General features: G+C 40.5%; 1 protein-coding gene across 16 annotated transcripts in view; it reads left to right on the top strand.

The window, feature by feature from the left end:
* The window catches only part of MAP2K5 (mitogen-activated protein kinase kinase 5), a 271,419-nt gene that overhangs the window by 163,372 nt on the left and 85,140 nt on the right, over positions 1-22,907 (top strand). For 12 of the 16 annotated variants that reach the window (XM_042988552.1, XM_015538639.2, XM_007084541.2 and 9 more), the window contains exon 17: positions 21,724-21,753. The exons of the other annotated variants lie outside the window; for them this stretch is intronic. In XM_042988552.1, coding sequence (XP_042844486.1) covers positions 21,724-21,753 — 30 coding nt within the window. The remainder of the gene's footprint in view (positions 1-21,723; positions 21,754-22,907) is intronic. 16 annotated transcript variants of the gene reach the window in all.

Genomic DNA, 22,907 nt, shown 5'->3' with positions numbered 1-22,907 from the left:
AACTTACCTCGAGAGCTTCTTAAAAATACAGGTTCCCAGACTCCCATCTAAGACTAATTAAATCCAAATCTTTAAGAATCTGCATTATTAACATGTTCCCCGGTGATCCTTATGCACACTAGAGCCTGCATTATAATAAAAGATTCCAGAGTTCTGGGTAATGGTACCCTTGTTGGAATGCATATGTAACTTCCAACGGTGATTACTTTAAAGAGTGCAGTCCTGCTCATTTGGATGTATAAATTCTATATGTTTGTTTAGAAAGAAAAAAATCACATTGCTCCAATATAGTCATTTCACATGTTGGGGGATGGGGCATGATATGATCTGGGGGAAGAGAGGGGTATGTATTTAGCACAATTTTAATGTCTTTACTCTTTATAGCTGTATTTAGAATGGACTTTATCTTAGTGTGCTACATGTCACCCCACAAGAACTCTGCGCTAAGGTTTCTTATAATGACAATTGATTTATAAGGAAATATGTACAATTTCTATTAGAAAGACATCTGGCTCGATGTGAATTGCACTAGGGTAGAATCTGGATCCTCTCCAGTACTTCAAGAATTGTTTCTCACCTACATTGATTCAGAGGAAGGAGGATTTTTTTAAAAAAAAGTAGAAAGGACTGTCCTTAAATAAGATCACGGATAGAGTTGCAGTCACATTTTTATCACCTTTTTTGGGGTCAAATACATACTTTTTTCTATGATTTTTGTAATACATGAATGCAGTTGAATTTATAAGGAAGTATCTTTAGACTCAATTCACCTGCACTATAGAAAGAAAGGAAAAATAATCGGTGTTTGTTAAACTATATTCTTCTGCTTCTTCACAAAAGAGAATCTAAGAGGAAATACAGTATGTATGCATCAGCTGAGCAGTTAGCAATAATGGCGGACAGAAGCCCAGAACCGAGTTTCCCAGCAGAAGCCTGAAGGGCTTGTTCAGTTAACCTGTTTTGAGAGAAACTTGTACTTTTGATTTGTGGAGCTCAGGCCTTACTGTTAATATAAATTCCCTTTGCGTGTTTAAATTTTTTTTTTAAGTTGATTTATTTTTGAGAGAGATAGAATGTGTCGGGGGGAGGGGCAGAGAGAGGGGGAGACAGAGAATCTGAAGCAGTCTCCAGGCTCTGAGCTGTCAGCACAGAGCCTGACAAGGGGCTGGAACTCACGGACCGTGAGACTGAGCTGAAGTTGGACACTTAACCAACTGAGCTACTCAGGCGCCCCATGCCTTTGCATGTTTAAACCATTGCCATCAGATGCATTTAACAAACAACCAGATAGAGTGTAGAACACTGGAGAAGTATGTGGTGTGCAGATAAGAACCTAGATTGGGAATGAAAGAGAGAGCAGTTTCACCTTTGCTGCTGGTTTCTAGGTGTCCTGTGCAAGCCGCTATCCCTCCCCAGGCTTCTGTCTCTTCATCTGTAAAATAATGCTCTCGCAGCCCCTTTCCACACTAACATTCTATGACTCTAAGTGGTCTGTTGTCTTTCTTTAACTTTCTGCATCAACTCTAGAGCTGAGTGACTTGGATGGTGATACACCCAAGCATGATATAACACGCAGAGACAGTACCATGAGAGAACATAGCTAATAGATTTAAGATTTAGAACACGTATATTCGCTGTTCTTTCCTTCCACATTCATTTTTTCATTTATATATTGAGCTCTTGCTCTGCCTGTTAGATAGGCAATGGGGATATGGTAATGAAAGGACACTCTAGTCTTGACTCTCATGGAGTAGGGCATGAGGAGGACAGAAAACAAGATAACGAACTATATGAATTGTCAGGTGGTGGCAAGTCCTATGGAGAAAAATAAAGTGGAGCAATCCTTTCTGATAAAGTACCTTTGAGCAGAGACTTGGATGATGTAAATGGAGGGAGCCACCAGGCAACAGCAAATACAGGGGCACTAAGCTGGAGTGTGTTTGGCATGTTCAAGGGAAGCAGAGGGACCAAGGTGACTGTAGTGGAGTTATCAAGGGGGAAAATGGGAAAAAATACATTCAGAGAGGTAGCCAAGGGTTAGATCATATACTGCCTTGTAGGCCATGGTAAGAACTTTAGATTTTCCTCTGAGGGTAAATGACTGAATTATATTTTCAAAAGATTATTGGGTGTTCTGTCGAGCACGGACCGTAGAGGGACACACATGGAAACACGGAGATAAGATAGGTAGGTAGGTAGATAGATTGATAGATAGATGCCCAATACATAGAACATATTTATGTTGCATACTGAAACATATCTCTGCCAATATTCTGCTAGGTGCTAGGGATGCAAAGATTTAAAAAGAGGGTCTTTATAGTATAAGGAGGGAATTTGCCATTGTTGTATTTGGTGTTTTGTCAATCATGTTCATTTATCCTGGAGGTAGACTGTTGAATGGTCTCCAGATGACTGAAGGAAACAGACTCATTGAATTTATAAGATTGAGGAGGATTATGGTATAGCGATTGTGTAACAAATTGTCACATTGAGTGTGGGACACCTGAATGCCAGAAGGAATGTGTTGGCTGAAAGTGAGGAGGAGGGGAGGACAGGAAGGGTTAGGCGTCCTAATGCTCCCAGTGTTTTCAAATGGTTGGTGAAGAGCCAGATGTTAAATCAGAAGGAGGAGGTAATGTCGGTACAGGATGTCAAGTGCAGTGGGATTATGATCATCGAGAAAGGTTGTTGAACACCTCTTTGTGTTTGATGCTTAACCAAATGCTTTCAGAGGGAACTATGTAATTGTAGCCCTTCTAGGAGCTCACAACCTCCCAGACAAGCAAGTGACAGCATGTGACTGACCACAAGTGACAGACCAGTAAGTCACTAGAGAATAGAGTAAGGCCCCTGGCGTGTGTCTTATGCCAAATTCATCTGGGGTACAAGGTAACACAAAGTAAGTGATAGGGAAGGGGAGTCAGAGGTTTTGAGCCCGTAGATGAGAAATTGTGAATTATTCAGTGATGAAGAGAACCCCACGCTTCTTTTTTTCCTTAAGGGCAGATGTGATGAGAATATTACCTGAAAAGATGTGGAGGATTGTCCACAAGAAGCACTTGAAGTAAAGCACGAAGTAAAGGTTCTTTATTTTCACCCACAATCTGCTTGGGATAAATGTGGCAAATCCTGTTTAAAGTCATAGAGAGAAGTGTGAATCTCCATGCATTTTAAAATTCTGAATAGCAAATTAGAGTCACCATCTTCAAAGAATTGCTTCTCTTCTGTTTATCCTCACTTTTAAAAACAAGACTTCCTTTCTAGGGGTGTGCTGTGAAGAGTAAAAACTTCCATTCATTCAGTACTGACTGTCTCAGCACTTATCATGTGCCAGGCCATAGAGACTGGGTCACACAAAACTTCTGATAGAGAAGACCAACCACTAAAGCCCGAAACAAAACAAACGGTGTGCTAGCACCTTCAGTAAAGGTACTTCCAAGATACTCTGAGCCCCAAGCCTGGGGGAGAGACAGAGTTTCTCCAAAGGAGTTACAGTTGAGCTGGATTGGTCTTTTTTTTTTCTTTAATGTTTATTTATTTTTGAGAGAGAGAGAGAGAGAGAGGAAGAGAGAGAAAATGAACGAACGGGGGAGGGGCAGAGAGAGAGGGAGACACAGAATCCAAAGCAGGCTCCAGGCTCTTAGCTGTCAGCACAGAGCCTGACGCGGGGCTCGAACTCACAAACCGTGAGATCATGACCTGGGCCAAAGTCAGATGCTTAATAAGATGCTTAACCAACAGAATTGGTCTCAAAGAGAGTTTGGCCCTGGGAGAAAGAAGGAAAAGAGGGAAGAGCCCCTCCCCATGGCCCCGCACATCCTAAGGTGGGTCTCGGTGAACCCCTCAGGAGAGGTCTAGTGTCAGAACATGCAAGGTCTCATGTAAGCTGTTCTACTACCTATTTGTGTGGACACCTTCCTCAAAGTGTTTTGAGTCATTTTATCCCCCTAGAGTACTGGTGGTAAAGAAACATGGGATCAAAATACAGGAAACTGAGCAAGGGAATTGTTCTGAAATCACACAAGAATCAAACAAGAGACTACGTGGAAACTAGAGTTTTCTATCCCTTCTACCTCTACTAGTACACCCCTCCCCCAGACTCCATGAAGTCCCAACCCCTCCCTGAGGTTTGGTGAGGCAGGAATCAGAAGGCGCCTTCATCGTTTTAAACTCCTAAAATAGCGAGGCTCACCTTTGCTTGCCGTCTCCATGCTGCCCTTCCCTTGTTAATGTGCTGTCATACTCCCCATGGGGGTCATAACAAGGCCTCTCGCACACTTGTTCATAAAAGATGATGCTACATGCCACTAAAATGTGCCATTAAAAAAGTCACAGACAGGTACATTTGTGCCTTAAGCAAAGAATCTTTAATATCAGACTATCTTTTATCCAGGGACAGAACTGCCCCATCTCCTCTCAGTTCAGTATCCCTGTGGGATAAAATGGGTCTCTTCCAGGATTCTGTCAGCTGTATGTAGTATTTGGAGTTGGCAGAAGCAACATAAACATGGAGATTACCCTTAAGAGGGGAAAAAAGGAGATTATTCAGCTTCACTAGAGCATGGCAGTGTCACTAGATGAGAAGAATTTGGCCCCTTTCTCTGTGTGTTGCTTATGGTTTTCAACTCAGATCTCTGAATGTGTTGTAGTTCTCCTCATGTGGATTAGTTATGAAGCCAAATAAAGGTCACTACCATATGAGGGGTTTGTATGGGCTGACTTTGTCGGGGGAGAAAGAATCCATGTAGAATTACACTTCTTCCTTGTACCTTCATGACAGAAATCAGTGTGAAAATGCAAAAGAAAAAAAGAAGTAAGAATAAAAGTAAGAAGTAAGAACAAAAAAAGAAGTATGAATACAAAGAACAAGAACAAAAAAAAAGAATTTTATGCCACCAACAAAGGCATAAAATTCCTGAGCTAGAACAAACTAGGAGGATTAATCCTGCTCCCCAGCATATTTGTTTGACTCTTCTAGAAAGCTCACACTGATCCAGTCAACTAGGTGGTGATTTTTAGGACTCTTCACCCTAGTAGTTGCCATTCAAACTTCAGAGCTAAACTTTAAAATGACAATTGGTACATAATAAGAGCCAATTTTTTAATATATATTTTTATTTATTTTTGAGAGAGAGAGAGACAGAGCACGAGCGGGGGAGGGGCAGAGAGAGAGGAAGACACAGAATCTGAAGCAGGCTCCAGGCTCTGAGCTGTCAGCACAGAGCCCAACATGGGGCTCGAACTCATGAACCGTGAGATCATGACCTGAGCCGAAGTTGGTCGCTCAACCGACTCAGCCACCCAGGTGCCCTGGGGCACAATGTCTTCATTTCACAAGCAGCTCAGTACCTATCTCTCTTCCCACAGACTGGCTCAAGAAGAGAAGCCCCTCTATTTTTTTTTCGCTAATTACTCATTCCACTCATATTCTTGTGTCATTTAAATCACGACATGTTTGCAAAAGCTGTATTTTTAAGTTGGCCCTTCTTGGGTCAAAATATAAGTCAACACACACCTTCTTCCAGCCTTGATTTTGCAGTACCCAGAATAACGCATACACATTTTAAAAGCACCGGGCCAGTCCTATACTGCCCTTGTTCTCACTGAGTATGCTCTACAAGTACACGTTCTGGTTTGTGATTCTAGCCGGCGGGTTATTATAAACCTTATTAAGGTTGGTGGTGAATAATCTTCTGACAGGCTTTTCTGCAGGAGTCAGACTGAAAGCCCATCTTTAACACATGCATTTTGCTCTTTTCACTTGGGTCCTCGCTTTTTTCTGCCTTTGTTTGCCTCTTCTCTCCGCCAGTCTCTTGAGTCTGAGGCATAGAACAATCTGGCTCGATGTGCTTGGTTAATTGGAGTGTCATCTAGTCCTCTGAGACCCCTCTTCAGCGTGATCCCTGTTTTATTGAAGTGGTTTGAATGATGTGTTAAATGATGGAAGCAAGGTCCATGGCTTAGAGAAACGTTTCTAGAAAGGCGAAGAGCATATTCAGGGAGCCACACAAGGTCATTGTCATGACGGTAACGCCATCTTCTGAAGATTTTTATGAGTTCTGTTGTTTCGGCCAAGAGAGTTTTTCTTGTGAGTTTTAGAATCACCTTTCCAGGTTAAAAGCAAATCCGTGGAACACTCTGCCCTTCACTCTATGTGGCGTGTCATTTTCCTTCATCTCCCCAAGATACAGGTCAGATACCCATCCTTCGTGACACCTGCTCTGATCTCTCCGACTAAAAGTAGCATCTTCTTCTGACCTTCATCTTCATCTCCCTCGTGTCATCTGCCTTTTCCACTTTGTACCATAATAATTTAGAGGCATGTCAGACTTCCTTATGATAGGAGTCAAATCTGATACTCTCAACACCACCTACACTCCCTAGCGCAATCCCACTGCCCCTCAGTGGGTGCTCAGGAAATCTTTTGGCTCAGTTTTTTCATACTTTTGTCACAGCTCTGAAGCAGAAGTTGGATGGAGCCTTTGACATAAGCACACATAAATGTTGGCTGAATAGATCACAAATGTTTTGCACGTGGAGAACGGTTTTCTGTTTGCTGGAGTATAGACCTAGATCAGATTTCACCTCTAGCAGTCTAAACCGTAGATCCTTGGATAAGTCATTTAATCTCTGGGCCTCAGCTTCTTCATCTTTAGATGGAAGCTTTACTTCAGAGCTCCTGGACAAAGGTCACAATGAGAACATTAAGCCATTATCTCCTCTTTTTAAAAGGAATTACTTCTTGAAATGTTTATATTTCTGTTCAAAAAAGCTACTGGTTTGATTAAAGCATGGAACACTTGCCGTAGCTTCCCCTTGCACCTCAAACTCCACTAAAAATAACCGTAAAGGAATTTTTTAAAAAGGCATACTACATGAAGACAAAAAGAGAAGGAGACTATAGCAACCAACTTCGGGATGTGGAGAGCAGATGAACAGTGGCAAACAACCTGCAGAGCCGAGAATGCTGAAATCCTAAGCTACCTGTAAAGAAAGTGACAGGGGCGCCTGGGTGGCTCAGTCAGTTGAGCGTCCAACTTCGGCTCAGGTCATGATCTCACAGTTTGTGGGTTTGAGCCCTGCATCGGCCTCTGTGCTGACAGTTCGGAACCTGAAGCCCGCTTTGGATCCTGTGTCTACTTCTCTGTCTCTCTGCCCCTCACCCATTTGTGCATGCTCTCTCTCGCTCTCTCTCTCTCTCTCTCTCTTTCTCTCTCCCCCCCTCCCTCCCCAAAATAAATAACATTAAAATTTTTTTTTAAAAAAAGAAAGTGATAAAGACTCTGATTCCTGTGGAACACCCCAAAGGCCCAAGAATTGGTGGTACCAGTTATCTGGAACTAGGCATGAAAGTGGGACCAGAGAGAAGAGGATGATTTTAAAGTCTGTCTGAGAAGCACTTAAGCCATTTGACCCACAGATTCTTCCCCTAACTCAGCATGTGTGGACAGTCACCACTCCCCACCCTCAACACAAGACTGGGTAGAAGTCTTTTTTGGAAAGAGTAAAATAAGTGACACCTAGCACTGTAGAAGAGTGCATCCCACTACTGAAGTACAGAGGCATTAAGTGAATGGTAAATGTTGAGACCTCCCAGCCTGTTCCTAGGACACCAGCAGCCAAAGTGTCTTCCTCTTTCAGGCAGAAGAGACTTTCTCAAAGGAAATCAGACCAAGAAATCTTAAAGATCCAGACATTGGGGGTTCATGTTATGTCACTTTACATCATTCTGCAAGCTCCACCAATGAGCACAGTGTTTCCAGCCAGATTTTCAGTCCCTTACTCTTGGCAAGACATGTGAGGAAGGCCTTTAAGACAGAGACCTAAAATAACTGGAAAACAACTTGGAGGGCCTTGGAAACTGTGAGGTGAAGAAAAATTCAGATGAACTCCTCTAGTATTGTCAGAGGGAAAAGAGAAAATGTTACACTCAGGAAACAAGAACAGGCTGCTGTAACAAAGGAACTTTCTGAGAACAATGACAACAAACAGATATTGAAAATTAGAGAACTAGGTCAGGAAGTCTAACGTAAAAAACAAGTTTCAGGAAGAAAGAATAGAGGAAATAGAAGAAAGCACCAAAGCACATGTTTTCATTTTAATTTTATAGCATGAGAGAAATACTTACATGTTGTTTGAGATTGCCTTCCTTTTTATTATACCTATAGCAAAAAACAAAAACAAAAAACAAAACCTAACTTTTTTTCCAAAGGACATCTATCAGTGTTTTTGCCTAGAGGAAGGGACTTTTTACTGAAGAATGGTAACATTTTTGGATTTTCTGTAGACATCTACAATAGAATTTTTCCCAAGGAAATTTTAGCATAAAAAGTAAATATAGTTGGATGGAACTACCTTGTCTTATGGAAATGTTAAAACCTGTGAACACATCTCATTAAAAAAATCTTTGCCTTTATATGTATATTTTTAATGGGTGCTAGATAAGACTCATAAGATACCAAGAAAACGAAGTGTAATCAGCATTTACAAGCAAGCACATAAAGCTGTGTGAAATGAAAACAAAAGTATTGAAAAAGCTGCATGGATCACCCAGCCCAGTACCCTTGACAGAGCCTCTGGAGAAATTTGATGAAAAGTGGGCAATTTTCTTTCTGTGATAAGATTTTCAGATTCAAGGGCTGTCATCCTAATTCTTGAAGTCTTAAAGTGTTCCGACTTTGGATTAACCAGATATGTTGGCACCACCCCTTACAATCAGTGTGATTTTGACCAAGTCGTGTGCCACCCCAGGTGTCACTCTCTTATCTGTAAAGTGAAGATAACTTTAAAATTCATTCATTCCTCAAATATTTACTGAGCATCTTTTATGTTCCAAACACTTTACTAAGTGCGGAGGATACACTAAATAGGCATGTTCCCTTTGCTTGTTGAACCTCCAACACAATGAGGGAGGCAGACGATAAACAATCATAGTAAACACATTTTTTGAAAGCAGGTGCTCTGAGTTTTCTAGACTCCCTTATAAACACGTTCATTTAATAACAACAACCCCATAAAGTTACTGTGAGAGTAAGCTTCTGTTTGAAATAGCAATCTCATCTATATATTGGGTGTTTTTGCCAAGTGACAAGAATTATGGAGCATTATCTAGACTTGGTTCTTGCCCCTAAATATACAGAAGAACCTATCCCTACCCCCAACTCCCACCCCTACATAAAAACACCCAGAGACACAGCTGTCTCTAGTGGTCTACAGCTGTGGCTTTGTTTGCTTTTCTAGCCCTTGGTGATTATGAACTTGGTCTGAGAGGTGACGGATAGCGCTCGGTACCCTATGAGCAGCTGCTGTCAGCTCCTTGAGACCATAAAACTTGGCATTCAGTGTGCTCCACTTAAGTACTGATATTTTCTCCTCACCGTTTTTATAATTATCATCAAGCACATGAGTGAAAGTTGAATCTTATTGTATGTTTGGTCTGCTGCTCCATCTAGTGAAACATCTTACCTGTTGATCAGAAGCTTCTGCTGAAAATCATCAGAAGCCAAAGGGATCAAAGTGAAGGGTCCAAACACCAAGGAAATTTCAGTGTATGATTGGAAGGTTGTATAGGAAAGTGGGCAGGAGTGCGGTGGGGAGTCCTTGTCATGGGCCTCCTTCCCTTCCATTCAAGAATGTTGAGAAAAAGAGCATGTAACAGTTTCTCTCACTCATTCCCCTGCTCTTACTCCACTTTCTGTAATTCTGTTTTAACTTTGTTTTAATTTTTTTTCCCTTGTCATTTTTTAATCTAAAACTTTGTGTAACCCATTGCAAAAAGGAGCTGTTAAAATGACCTTCGGGAGATGATGGATTGACTAGTTCAGTCCTTTGCAAGGTTTGTGAAGGGATCCAGCTGTCTCAGATTACCATGCCTAAATGTGCATTTTCCAAGGTTGTCAGTGATCGTAGTGAATGTGCAACTGGCAGACAAAGTGAGTGTCTCCCACTGAAAGAGGCATTGTTGGGCTTGCTTTGTGCTCAGAGCCATCTGAACAACCATGAGATTGACAAAACAAGATGGAACAGGTGCTGGCAGTCGCAGCTAAGCATTTTATTATTTTGATGGATTTCAGACTGATTTTAAAGTTTTTCCAATAGCACATGTCCAAATTGTGGGCATTTGTATGCACAAAACCGCCCACAATTTGGACTTTTAAGAAAACGTTAAATCCACATAGTCTTCATGTGAAGAATAAAAAAAGAAAGGGAAGACAAAGCAAGCATTTGACAACCCATATTCAGATGTTTGAAGGATTGTCATAGAGAAGAGATACTGCCACTCAATGACTGGCAGGCCAAACTTGCTGAAGTTAACATAACAAACAAACAAACAAAACTGGGAAAAAAAAATCCCATCGTTTTCTATTCAATATAAAGAAGAAAGTTCTAATGGATAGATATCCCTACATCCTTCCTACTCCACAGTGGAATCCCCTTTAGGGATAAAAATGCCGGCATTTCCATAGTGACTGAATGACCACATGTCTCAGGTTGTTTTTGTTTGTTTGTTGAGAAGAAATGCTTTGTGGAAGAAGCTGGGATAAGGTTAGATAAGATGCAATCATTCATTAGTCACTCCGAAATTTTTTAGTGAGTGTCTAACGTGTGACAGGCACTGTGGTAGTCATTGGGAATATTGCTATGAATGAAACTGACAAAATCCCTGCTTTCATGGAACCTACGTTTTAAAGAAGATGCTTGACAATAGCAAGTCATTAGACAGAAACAAACAGCATTCTATGATACGAGTAACTGAGTGGTGTGGGGTTACTTTTGAGTTGAGAGCTAAAAGATAAGGGGCCAGCCAGCCTTCTAGTGACATCTGTCAACTCTAAATTCTTTGAGTGATAATTTGGGGGAACCACTGCCACTCCCTTGAGATGTCCAGTGGTCAGAACCACTGATCCTAGAATTCTGTCAATACTCAAATCCAGTGACCTGGAATTAGCTTTAAAAATCCTCTTGAGGGGCGCCTGGGTGGCTCAGTCGGTTAAACGTCCGACTTCAGCTCATGTCACGATCTCGCGGTCCATGAGTTCGAGCCCCGTGTCGGGCTCTGGGTCGATGGCTCAGAGCCTGGAGCCTGCTTCCGATTCTGTGTCTCCCTCTCTCTCTGCCCCTCCCCCGTTCATGCTCTGTCTCTCTCTGTCTCAAAAATAAATAAACTTTAAAAAAAAAAAAAAAAAGCTGCTGAGGATTCAACTCAGTTAAAAAAAAAAAAATCCTCTTGAAGGGATGCCTGGGTGGCTCAGTGGGTTAAGCATATGACTCTTGATTTTAGCTCAGGTCATGATTTCATGGTTTTTTGAATGGAGTCTGCTTGGGATTCTCCCTCTCTCCCTGCCCCTGCTCGCGCTCTCTGTCTCTCTCAATATAAATAAATAAACTTAAAAAAAAAATCCTCTTGAAGATCCTGCAGACCATATCACATACTTTGGTTCTGAATTGGCTAATAGTAACTTTAACATTTTTTATAGCATTTATTTAGACAATTCTTTTACATGCCTTACCTTACACTTAGAGATGAGAATTTTTTTTTAACCAGAAGAGTGTCTATAGAACTTGTTAAATCAGATCCCTCCTCTGACCAGTTAGGAACCCTGGGGCCCAGAGGAAGGAGGGAGCATGCCCTCAGTTATAGCACACAGTCAGCCTTATGCAGAAGAGGGCTGGAATTGAGGACTTCTGATGCCAAGTCTAGCGCTCTGTCCTCTTTTTTTTCTGCTGTTGACATCTTGCTCAGTGTCATTCTTGCAAGAAGGGTGACGACATAACCACCCTGTACATGTACCTAACACTTAACAAAGCCACTTGATATTCATCACCGCATTTAAGCTCCTCCATAGTGTGATGGGAAATCACCGAAAAAATCAGTAATTTGAGGCACCCAAGATTGTTCCACCGTATAAGCATCAAAGCTCCCGTTTTGCAAGTAAGGAAACTGAGATCCAGAGAAATTAGACTTTTTTAGAAAGGTTAAGTGACTGGACCAGGCAGCAGCAGTGAGGGGTCCCGACTCTGCTTCTTTCATTATACTGTAGAGATTAAGTAGATGAAGTAGTCTGGGAAAAGAAGAGATAAAGAAATGGTACATGTAAATGAGCAGGAAATTAGATAAAGGAAAAGGCTGGTTTATTGGGATTCTGCTCGTCAGTCAAGACTGCTTGACACAGACCTACTACCTACATTGTCCCCGTAGCCGGTTCAGTGTTACCATGTTTTAAGGTGTACGTTTACCATTCTTTTTCAGAAACCACAGCCTAGTTTATATTTTTAAAGAAATACAAAAATTAACCTCATCTCCAATATGTCTGCTCTAATGGGAAGCGGACAGGTGAGAATTCCATCCAATCAGTACATATTTATGCCACGCTGTTCTGTGTTGGCAGTAAAGGACCCAAACTTTGCCCTCAGGAGCTCCTTGACCAGTAGGTAGAAAGGCAAATAGAAGTGCGATGGAAGTGCATGGGAAGACAAGAGGGAAGGCTGCCGTCAATGTCAAGGAAAGCATCTCGTTTATCTCTTACTCTTAATAAAGTACCCCGAATTAATGGCCTACCATAACAACCATTTATTTACTCAGGATTCTGTGGGTCAGGAATCTTAGGGCTCTGCCATTCCACGTGGTACCCTCAGGGGCCTCTGGTGAGGATGCAGCCAGATGGTGGTTAAGAATGGAAGATCCAAGATGACTGCACCTGCCTGCGCGGCACCTCAGTGGAAGTGACCACTCCATCTCTCTCTCTCAGGAGCAGCATATAAACACTAGGAAATACTACGGGATTATGACTCCCTTGACTTTGGAACATCTAGAAACAGAAGTGTAGAGTTGGTTGAACTTTGTAGACTATACCCCGGCCCTGACGTTTTCTCCGGTAGTCACAGCTGCAAGACTCCAGTGAGCAGTTTAGAAATGGAGGACCCGACCCCCACCCCCGCCAAACCCAGAGCTAGTTCTCTAGGGGCTATTATGATTGAAGTTGTGTACTATTAGAGGACAACAGGTCAGCATTTTACAACCGTGTTGAAAGGGTGTCATTTCTTAATTCTCACTGTGAAGATTAAAATGGTTATTGAATTAAGTATATGAGATGGATTAGGGGGCAGTTAACTCTAGTCTTTTTCCCTTCTTTCAACCCTTAAGTCTTTAATAAGAACTAAGCCATTTAAATTAATCATAATGCTTAAATACGCGATAGTGATTATTCTAAGCAGTGATGTGTAAGAGGGCCTTGTCAGTTAAGACTATCAGCCCATAATACTAAAGAGCTTGTATACTATGTTCATTAAAGAATTGTAGCGTAGAAACAACTAATCCAAGCACTGCCATGTCAGCTAGGCTCTAGAAGACATCACCATCAGGGGTTTATCATAATCAACAAACGCTTATTGTCAACCTACGGCAAAATACCACTTCTGGCATCATGGAGAACATATAAACGTACACGACTTCGAGTTTGCCCTTAAACAAAACTTAAAACTTTCCAGGCATTAGAAACACAGGAAGATGTAGAGCACTAGGAAATGTCACCAGGTAGAGGATGTGCTCGGCTGCCCAGTTAATGGTATGGACAGGGAGTGATGGGAATTTTGTCTTCAAAGTTGTCTTCTGGGAGTAACTCCTTGCAGGAGCGGAGAAATAATTTGAACCAAGCCCAGAAAGGATGAGTAACTTAGAATTCCATCTGTTCATCTGTTGTTGCACCATCTCAGAATCCAGGCAGGACAACTACCCCCAGTATTGCATTTTGAGTTGGAGTTGTGCAAACATTTGAAAAGCATTCATTTTTTTTTTTCTATTAGAAAAATAAATTGTTTGCTTTCATCCACCATGACTGAACTTTATCTCTTCTTAATTCAGAGTTTCTCACTGAATTTCCTTTCAGTGCACAGAACACCAGCAAAAGAGACCTTTGCAAGTTGTTTCTCAGTGACTTTTAGAGATTTAGTTATGTATCCAGATATTTTCATTAGCATCGCTCAGAGTAAAGGTACTGATGGAAATCAACTTGCGACAGTGTCTTTCAAAGCTACAAAAGTTGGTCTCCTTAAATAGAGGAGGGGTTGTTTTCCTTTTTTTTTTTTAATCAGCCACCTCATATTTACCATGGCCTGGTGAAATTGTATATTGCATTTAAACCATAGTATTCACACAAAAAATAATTCCATTGGAGTTTTTGGTATAAAGTAGTATAGACAGATAGATTGATACACACACACACACACACACACACAGTCCAAAGGAAAATGAGGCAAGTGAGCTAGCATTATGGGAGAGGAAGGAGAATTTATGTGTTGGGACAGCAGGGTTAGAAAGACCGAACAACGTTTAAAGATTCAAAACAACAGCATTTAGCATGAAATCTACTTTTTATCATCCTTACCCGGCCATCAGAATGAAGAAAGACAGTGTCCAGCTGTAGCAGTAGTTTGGTAGCAGGAGAATTAGAGGTAAAGGTACTAGCGCCCGAGGGGTGGGTCATGAATTAATAATTGCTATGTGGCGGATGAGCCCGTCAGAAGAGCTGAAAATGAGGAAGTTGCCTTGCAGAGCGCTATCAATCACTCAGTGACCATAACTTCCAGTAATTAGTGTATTTTATGGGCCTTTGCTTCAGTGGCTCGAAAGCACATATGCTCCAGTCACAGCTAAACTTTGCCGGAGTAATATTCCAGGATGATTTATCCTCCTGCTGCACTGGGATATACCCCTATATTAGGTGAAGATTGTGAACTAAGCTGCAATAAAGTGTAAGTTTAGGTACAGTTTGCCCAGGTTGAGACCTCAATGTATCATGCTTTTCAGCATTCGTGGTTAGGCTACAGCAAGCAATCATTTTTAACTGTGAAACAAATAAAGCAATTAATGGAACAGCATTAGGATATTGTACTTGTGAATTACTGTTGCCCTCTCCCCATTTAAGTGTCCACTGTAATAAGCCCGTTTCTAATTAAAAAAAAAAAAAAAAAAGCCCACACTCTATTGGAAACATTTATTTGTAATGCTGTCTTTTCTCCATTATTATTAGTAATCTGTGGGATAGAAGGCAGGACCTTCTGAATGATGGAGAAGTGCTTGATTTATTTCTTTGTGTTACCACGTTTGGCCTCCTTAAGTTAAAATAAATTTACTTTTTATCCGTGGACTCTAGTGAGGATGAGTAGTTCTTTTTTAAATACTGGCACATGTTAAGAAGCACTCCTGATGGGAACCTCACATCTAGGTTCTCTCTACACAAAGAAAACATGTTATTTGCGAGCTCTCAGGAGCACTTGGCACTTCTGTACAGCCGTAATGAGTTATTTGTCGTGCTTCACCCACCGCACTGGAAGTCTCTGAGGCCTTTGCAGACAGGGTCCTTTGCCATTGCCAAAAACATCTGTAGAGCCCACAGTTCTTAGTGATTTAACAAGCTTTGCCACCAACCTGCAGTGTGACCTTGGGCAAATTAATTAAGCTTCTGGTGCCTCCATTGGGCCATAATTCTGTTTGTGTTAAGGAAATCCTTAGAGTTTATAGGAAAGTGTTATGTGAAAAGTATAAATTGAATAGGGAAAAGATATGCACGGTCCCACTATATTCATTTCAAAGTGCCATGTTTCTACACCACTTACAATGATGGTGTCCTTGAATTTCCTTAAAATAGACCCCCGTGATAAGCGTGTATTTCCCCCAAGCAGGGGTGGGAAGGTACACACCATTTGGTGCTTTCGTTACATTTGTTATCCCATCTTTAATTTGCAGTGTATTATAATATCACACAAGTTAAAACACTAATAGAAAAACAAACTAATTGTCTTTAATTAAAGTGAATTAGGTTTTGATTTTAATATATTTGATGTAGTGAGAACTGATAACATGGAAGGTCCCTAAGGTTATTAGGGCATATTTCTGTTGGGCCTGATGGTGTTAGTAATAACCCTCTTCCTCATAGTTGGAGACATGAACAAATATGTCACTTCATCAGTCTCTGTTACTCGCACTTATGCCCCTCCGCAGGGGTCGCAGATTCCACAAGTTATCAGCTAATGGCGTTATACATTAAAAATTGAAGCTTTCCTCACTCTGAGGCCTTTCAAGGCTTTGTTCTTAAGCCCTAGACACTTTGGAGTGCAGCTGCAAACTATAGGCAGAAGATTAAATTAATTTGTAACTCTTTTTTTTTTTTTTTTTTTTTTTGGTCCTGCATTACTAAATCCTCCACATTTAATTGAAACCCTACTTCAAGACGCTTTGTGTTTCTGTGTTCTTTGTTGTCAGTTTAACCTCCAAAGCACTTTAACACTGGTAAATTGCTGTTATATCCTTTGGATTGTTTCTAAAGCATTCAGTAAGAGGATAGTGAAATTGATACATGGGAAGAAAAGTAAAATCTTAGGGTAGATTTTGAGGTATTTAATATTTATTATGGTTCTTTCCCAGCATAGTTTCAGATGATTTAAACTCTCTCTCTAGGACTGTGTAAATTGGTCTTGGGATGAAATCTCACCTAGGGAATTTTATGTAATCCAGTAGTTAAGTCTGATTTTTTTAAAGTTTTCCTGTGTCTGAATGTTCCACAGTAGCTGCTGCATTTCTATAAAATGAAGGTTTAACTGCAGTGCACAATCTAAATGCAAGATCCTTAGATGGAAATTTAATTGTGTAAAATGTGCACAAGGTAATTAAGAACAAATTTTAGAACATTTCAGTCTATAAAGTCCTCCTTCAGCTAGATCACTGGCTATATTGAAAATGCTTATTTTCAATTTGCAGTTATGCCAAGAAACATAGGATACGTCTAAATTAAGAATTAAAAAAAATTCCAGGGCTCTTCGGTATAAGTGTAAATTTAAAACCCATCCCACATTGTTGATATTCTAGGTAAGAAACTTGATTCACCAAAAACATTTTGAGTTTGTGTCCTGCTCTTGCATTCTTGCCACACTATATTTTTGCTCTCTATCGTTTATGACTCCGTGGCCATAATGATTCTTGTCATCAACAGAAGCCATTTTTGTTGCTTTGTAAATAAGTATCTTCTACCTTTTTGTTAAAATACAGATGTTCCTATCATGCAGTTGCTCTGCAATTTGGCAGTCGTTATGATCACACCTACATATTTGTTGTTTAAATTATAAAATCCAACATATTAAAACGCTGCTAACTCGAGTGAGTATTCCATAGATTTCGATTGGACATATCAAAGATCAATAAGATGACACTAAGGAGGTTTTAGTTTTACAGCGAAGTGTTAGTGGTTTGCTGATGTTTAAATGTATTCCCAATGGTAGGTGTTTTCAGAGCATTCTTTTTCTACCTTTTATATAGTGCATTTTCCACAACGAACAGAGTATTTATTTAGCAGTTTGCTGAATCTTAAGTATTTGGAATTAAAATGCACTTTTTTAATTTAACATTAAATAGAATCCTGTCCCTCCCCCATCTCTACCTCCACCCTCCAAAAATAAATAAAGCTTTTCCAAATCTTTTACAATACAAGGCGCTCCCCTCCTGGGAATGAAAAGGATGTGAGAGTCATTTGATGAATTGCTGGCGCTTAAGTGCATCCACATTTTTCAATATACTTTTTTTTTTAACTGGACTTAAGCTGCCTATATTTAAATGCTGCTTTTGTAAAGATGATAAAGAGAGCAAAGATTTCTATTGGCTTAGTCCTAATCTGTTTGCTTTGTTGTGATTCTTTTTTTTTTTTTCCTTTCCTTTAACTGTTAACCTATTTATAAATCTAAATCTACATACAAAGGTCATTGGTTGGCTGAACTTAAACCATTTTACTCAGTAAATTTAATTAAGAAAATACAGTGCAACTCATAAGCAAATGAGTTTTTTCCTAGTTTTAAACCAAACCACCCTCTTGAGTGCTGATTGCCTTGCCCGACCCCTGGTGATACAGAAACAGGCAAAATTAAAAAGGACATTAAAGCTTCATTAAATCTGAAACACATTTAGTACAGTGACATATCTGCAGGCCATTTCAGAGAAGATTACATACTCTCTTTTGTAAGTTTCCTAATTTATAATACCTTGACAATAAAAACTGGGGAAATGCAAGTAGATTAATAGACCAGTAGGGGTAAAAGATACAGAATGGCCCCAGGTCCGTCTGTCTCTGAAACATTCACTCATAGCATATGTGTTCCCTCTTCCCCATAAGGCTTCAGTGTTTATTTTGACTTTTGACAGCCTCATGAAGAACCTGTTCTTCATGCAGCCATATCTGCTAACAGCCCTTTTCCTTTTTTACCTTCTCCTAATTGAACTTGATAAAAGGGTTCTAGGGCCTGGCTATATAGTTCCTTCTATTTTGCCACAAGACAAATAGTGTGGCGCAAAAGCACTGCAGTTGCATTAAACCTAGAAGGACAGGGACATACATGGAGGGCAGCTGCCTCTCCCGGGGCCTTAAAATGACTGCTTTTGGTGCCAGCCTAATAGTGCCACTGCCAGTTTTCACTGGTGCAGAATTGGAATCCTGGGCCCACTGCTGGAGCAGCCCAGGAGTGACAGGAGGCAAGAGAGGACATGATCGTTCTGCTCTGGTCAAGGGCAAGGAATCATTCTCAGTCTTCTGGCTCCAAAGAGGTCAGAGCTGCAAGATATCTTAGATGCAGTTCTCCCAGGAATGTAGTTGACAGGACTGAGATTTTGTAGGATGTCCGGAAAGTACACACAAGGCAAAGCCAGTCCCAAGAATGATGAGTTCACCAGTTCAAGCACTGCCACCTGTTCCCAAGCAGACTGGTACCCAGGGGCTCCCAGCTGACCAGTGTGCACTGAATTTTCTCTCTCTTCTCTTGCATGGTGGTATCTTATAAGGTAAATGAATGATATCAGCCATCCTCATTACATTGTACCAGTCATGACAGAGGCCACCAAGTAGATGAGTGCACGGTCCCAAGTTGACCGTGACCTGGCCTCTCCACAGAACAATAATGATTTGAGAATTTGAAGTTTTGTGTTGAAGTGGAAAGAATTCATATTTTTCATTTTATGCCACTTTTTTTTAAGCGTTTCATTTCTCATTGCTTATTAGTTCTTCCAACCACAAGAGGCACTGTCCAGTGTTGGTACCAGCCCGCTAATTTAAATTTTAACCACGTGTGTAGTGGGCAAGTTCTTCTGCCAGTAAGCCATGTGGCCAGTAAGCCAAGAGTTCTTCCATAGTCCTCAGTGACATGTTTGACGTATACCCGAGTGAGTGGCACAGTGCCTGTAGAAAGACTTGAGAGAAAATATTCTAAATGTTGTCTACTACTTATTGTTAGCTTTTTTAGATGAGAGCTCCTCCTCTTAGTAGTTTTCTAATTCCAAATGGAAGGACATGCAAACCTGGTAATCCACAGATGAGTGCGATGATAGATGACAGCTTTTTTTGAGCGGTCACTGTCTGTCAGGTCAATACAGAATGGTACAAACGCCTGACTCCTCCAAGATCATTGTGCACACTCTCCTTGGCCAGGCACATGCATGGCCTGTATTGGGTAAGGTTGGTGTAGGGGGGAGTGGAAAACGGAGTCTCTTCCCTTCCCAGTTAAAAAACAGTATCTAGTGGGGCCCGTGGGTGCCTCGCTCGGTTGGTTAAGCGTCTGACCCTTGACTTAGCTCAGGTCATAATCTCATGGTTTGTGAATTTAAGCCCCGCATTGGGCTCTGTGCTGGCAGCATGGAGCCTGCTGGGGATTCCGCCTCCCCCTCTCTCTCTGCACCTCCCCTGCTTCTCTCTCTCTCTCTCTCTCAAAATAAATTAAAAAATAAACTTTAAAAAAAGTTTATTTTTTTATGTTTATTTATATTTTTGAGAGAAAGACAGATCATAAGTGGGGGGAGGGGCAGAGAGAGAGGGAGACAAGAATCCCAAGCAGGTTCCAGGTTCTGAGCTGTCACAGAGACCAGCATGGGGCTCAGACTCACAAACTGCGAGATCAGGACCTGAGCCGAGTCAGACGCTTAACCACCTGAGCCATCCAGATGCCTCCCCGAAAACACCAGTGTATAGACAACAAACATGATCACACAAAACTGTGAAAGGGAGTTTAACGTCCACACTCTCTTTCCATCATCCCATCTTGTGTTGTTTTTGCTGTCCATACTTTATGCTAATCCCTTGATTAATGATATTACTAAGTGAATAATGGTAGTATAACTTTATATCTTGAAAATCCGTGAGCTCTAAGTATATAAGAAATGAGTATAAGGTCGTGAAACTCCCTAGGCATTGCAAAACACATACACATATAAAAATATACATCCAAATGAGTGTTGGCCTTTTCAAAGTAGTCACCTTTTAAGTCATATGGTTTATTCCTGTTACATTGCTCTTGCTCAGACTGGTTTTAGAGCTTTGAAAATTAACTTCAGCATTTTCATGTCTATCCTTAGTAAGGGTATCTTATTTATTTATTTTTATCTATTTTTCAGAAGTGGCTTTGGGGTTTGGCAATACCCCCAAGCCATTCAGACTTTAGTCAACAAATAATTTACATTTTCAAAAAGCGTAGGGAGCAGAATTTTAAGTCCAAGATAAAATGCAATTCTAGCAAAATGAAGTAGATGTTCTTTTGTTACTTGAAATGATTCTAAACACAATTCCAAAAGAGTTCAAAAATGTTTCCGTGGTGTCTGTGTTTTTTAAATAAATACACAACTTCTCAAGATGTAGAAAAGCAATATAAAATGCCAGAAAGAACCTGGATTAAGTTGCAAGCCTAGGGTCAGGCCCTAGCTTCTCATTAACTGTGTGGAAACTTTTTCAGTGGGGCTCTTGGGTTCTAATCTGTGAAATGGATTGATGCTGTCATGGGTTCATTCCAGCTTCACAGTTCCCTGATACAGCGATTCCACTTCGAAAGTAGTTACAAATATATAGAGATTTCAGGCCTGAGAATGGGCCACATTATGAAGTCGCAAAGTTTTGCTACTATTTTCTTTAAATATGTCATGGCGTATTTGGTAAATCTGATCTTATTACTTTATATCAACCCTGTTCCTGGTGGAATCATTTGGTTTTTACAGGTGAGAATTCCAAGACCAAAATTAAGTGACTGGCCTAGAAACACATGGCAATTTACAAATCAAGCAAAATTGGAAGCTCTCTAAAGATTCGTGTCCCCAATTTCAGACTTTGACCTATAGTGTTGAATTCCCAGCGTTGAATCGGCCCTTTCCTACTAATGGTAGCTCCTTATTCCTAACAGTGGATAGAAAGTGAATGAAAAAACTAATAAATTGATGAGAATAGTGGCAAAAATTTCTGTTTCATGTGGCCCACTCCCCATATCCTATAACACTGCGTGTGTACTTGTGACTAAAAACTCTACACAACTAAGGGCTGGGAAACAAGAAGGTGTCTCCATCTTACAAGAGGAGAAACCAACAGTCTCCTCTAGTTTTACATCTCTGTCTCAAGGAATATTGTCGCACACATGTGAATGTGAATCATGCCCATAGAGCTGAGAACATTCCTAAGAGAAACCACATAATGGTAATGTTTAGTTGTTAAAATTGGAATATTTTATCAGGGATGCAACATTGCCCATTGAAAACGTCCATTCTAAATACAACTCTTAAGGTAATTACAGCAATAGTTTAGTTCCTGCATCCAGGGTTGTGAGCTTTTTATATTTGCTGGGTACAGTTCTGAAATTTAGTGCTTGTCTGTCTTAAGGAGATCTGCCCTGCATGCAAATCTATAACTAGACAAATATTATTTCCTTTCCCAGCTTGCTCTTGGGAGGTTTCCATATCCCCAGGTAAGATTGTTCATTACTGCCGTTTGCCACTGTGACATTCATTCCTATGTATGAAGGTGCAGGGAGCAATTGTGAACATTTGAGCCACATACAAATAAATCTGTCCTGTTAAATTGAAAAGTGATATCTTAAAGGAGTCATCTAGAAGTCTCTATTGATTTTTGATTTTTTTTAAACACCCGATTTTTTTTCTCCTCTTTGTTAAAGGTTGAAAGGCACCATCGCGCTCTTCCTTTGTGTGACATTGGTGGTGTTTTTCCTTATCCTAGCCCGGTGCCATGTGCTCATACTGAGGTTAGAGGAGAGGCACAGCCTTTTCTTGATATACTGTTTGAGCCTTTAGATCCAATTAAAATTATTTCAATTAAAAGGTTGAGATGAAGGGTGAAATATGTGATCTGGATCATTATTTTTGCTAAGCAAATAGGCCCCCAGCTTTATGTGGGTGTGACTCTGAACATACTGTTTTTTAAAAAATTTGCCTCTTGCTGTCCACACTTGTAAGAAAGCAAACTGTCCGTTATGTTACCGTTACTGATGATCATCCTTACAATTTCTTTAAGATTCTTATTTGGAAGGGTGCTAGCACTTAAACTATAAAGGTGTTTTGTGGTTTGAAAATGATTCCCCCGTGTACGTGGGGGGAAATAAGTGAAATGTCTAGAGGGATGAAAGATGAATGGTTTGACTGTTTTCCTCTGGTTGGTGCTCACTGTTTTTCTGGCATCTTGGTCTGTACAGGCCAAAGCGCCTGGAGGCATGTCTGATTTAAAGGTGGTGTTGGTCTCTGCTCTTTAAGCATCTATTAACTTGCTATTATTATGCAAATAAGTGTTGTATTACACATACTAATTTATGCATGGTTAGATTATGCAGATGCATCACAAACATGGTTATTGAATAATAGGATGGGGCTCATTCACTCTACCATTTTTATAAGCTGTTTTAGGCGAATTCTCCTGGTACCCATGTGGACATTTAAAGACCCTTCACTTGCTGAAATGTCTCTTTTGTATCCTCTTTCTTTTACTGTTAAAGCCCTCAGATAAGTGGGGGAGACATCGCCTAAGTTATTAGGTTCAAGAGTGTTAGACTCACTTTTCAAATCTGCAGGCTTCTTTGTTTAAACATAATCTTTTCCTTAAAGAGGAAAT

This window comes from Panthera tigris, chromosome B3, assembly GCF_018350195.1.
Source record: "Panthera tigris isolate Pti1 chromosome B3, P.tigris_Pti1_mat1.1, whole genome shotgun sequence".
Lineage (NCBI taxonomy): Eukaryota > Metazoa > Chordata > Mammalia > Carnivora > Felidae > Panthera > Panthera tigris.
This window is presented reverse-complemented; position numbering and strand designations above follow the sequence as displayed.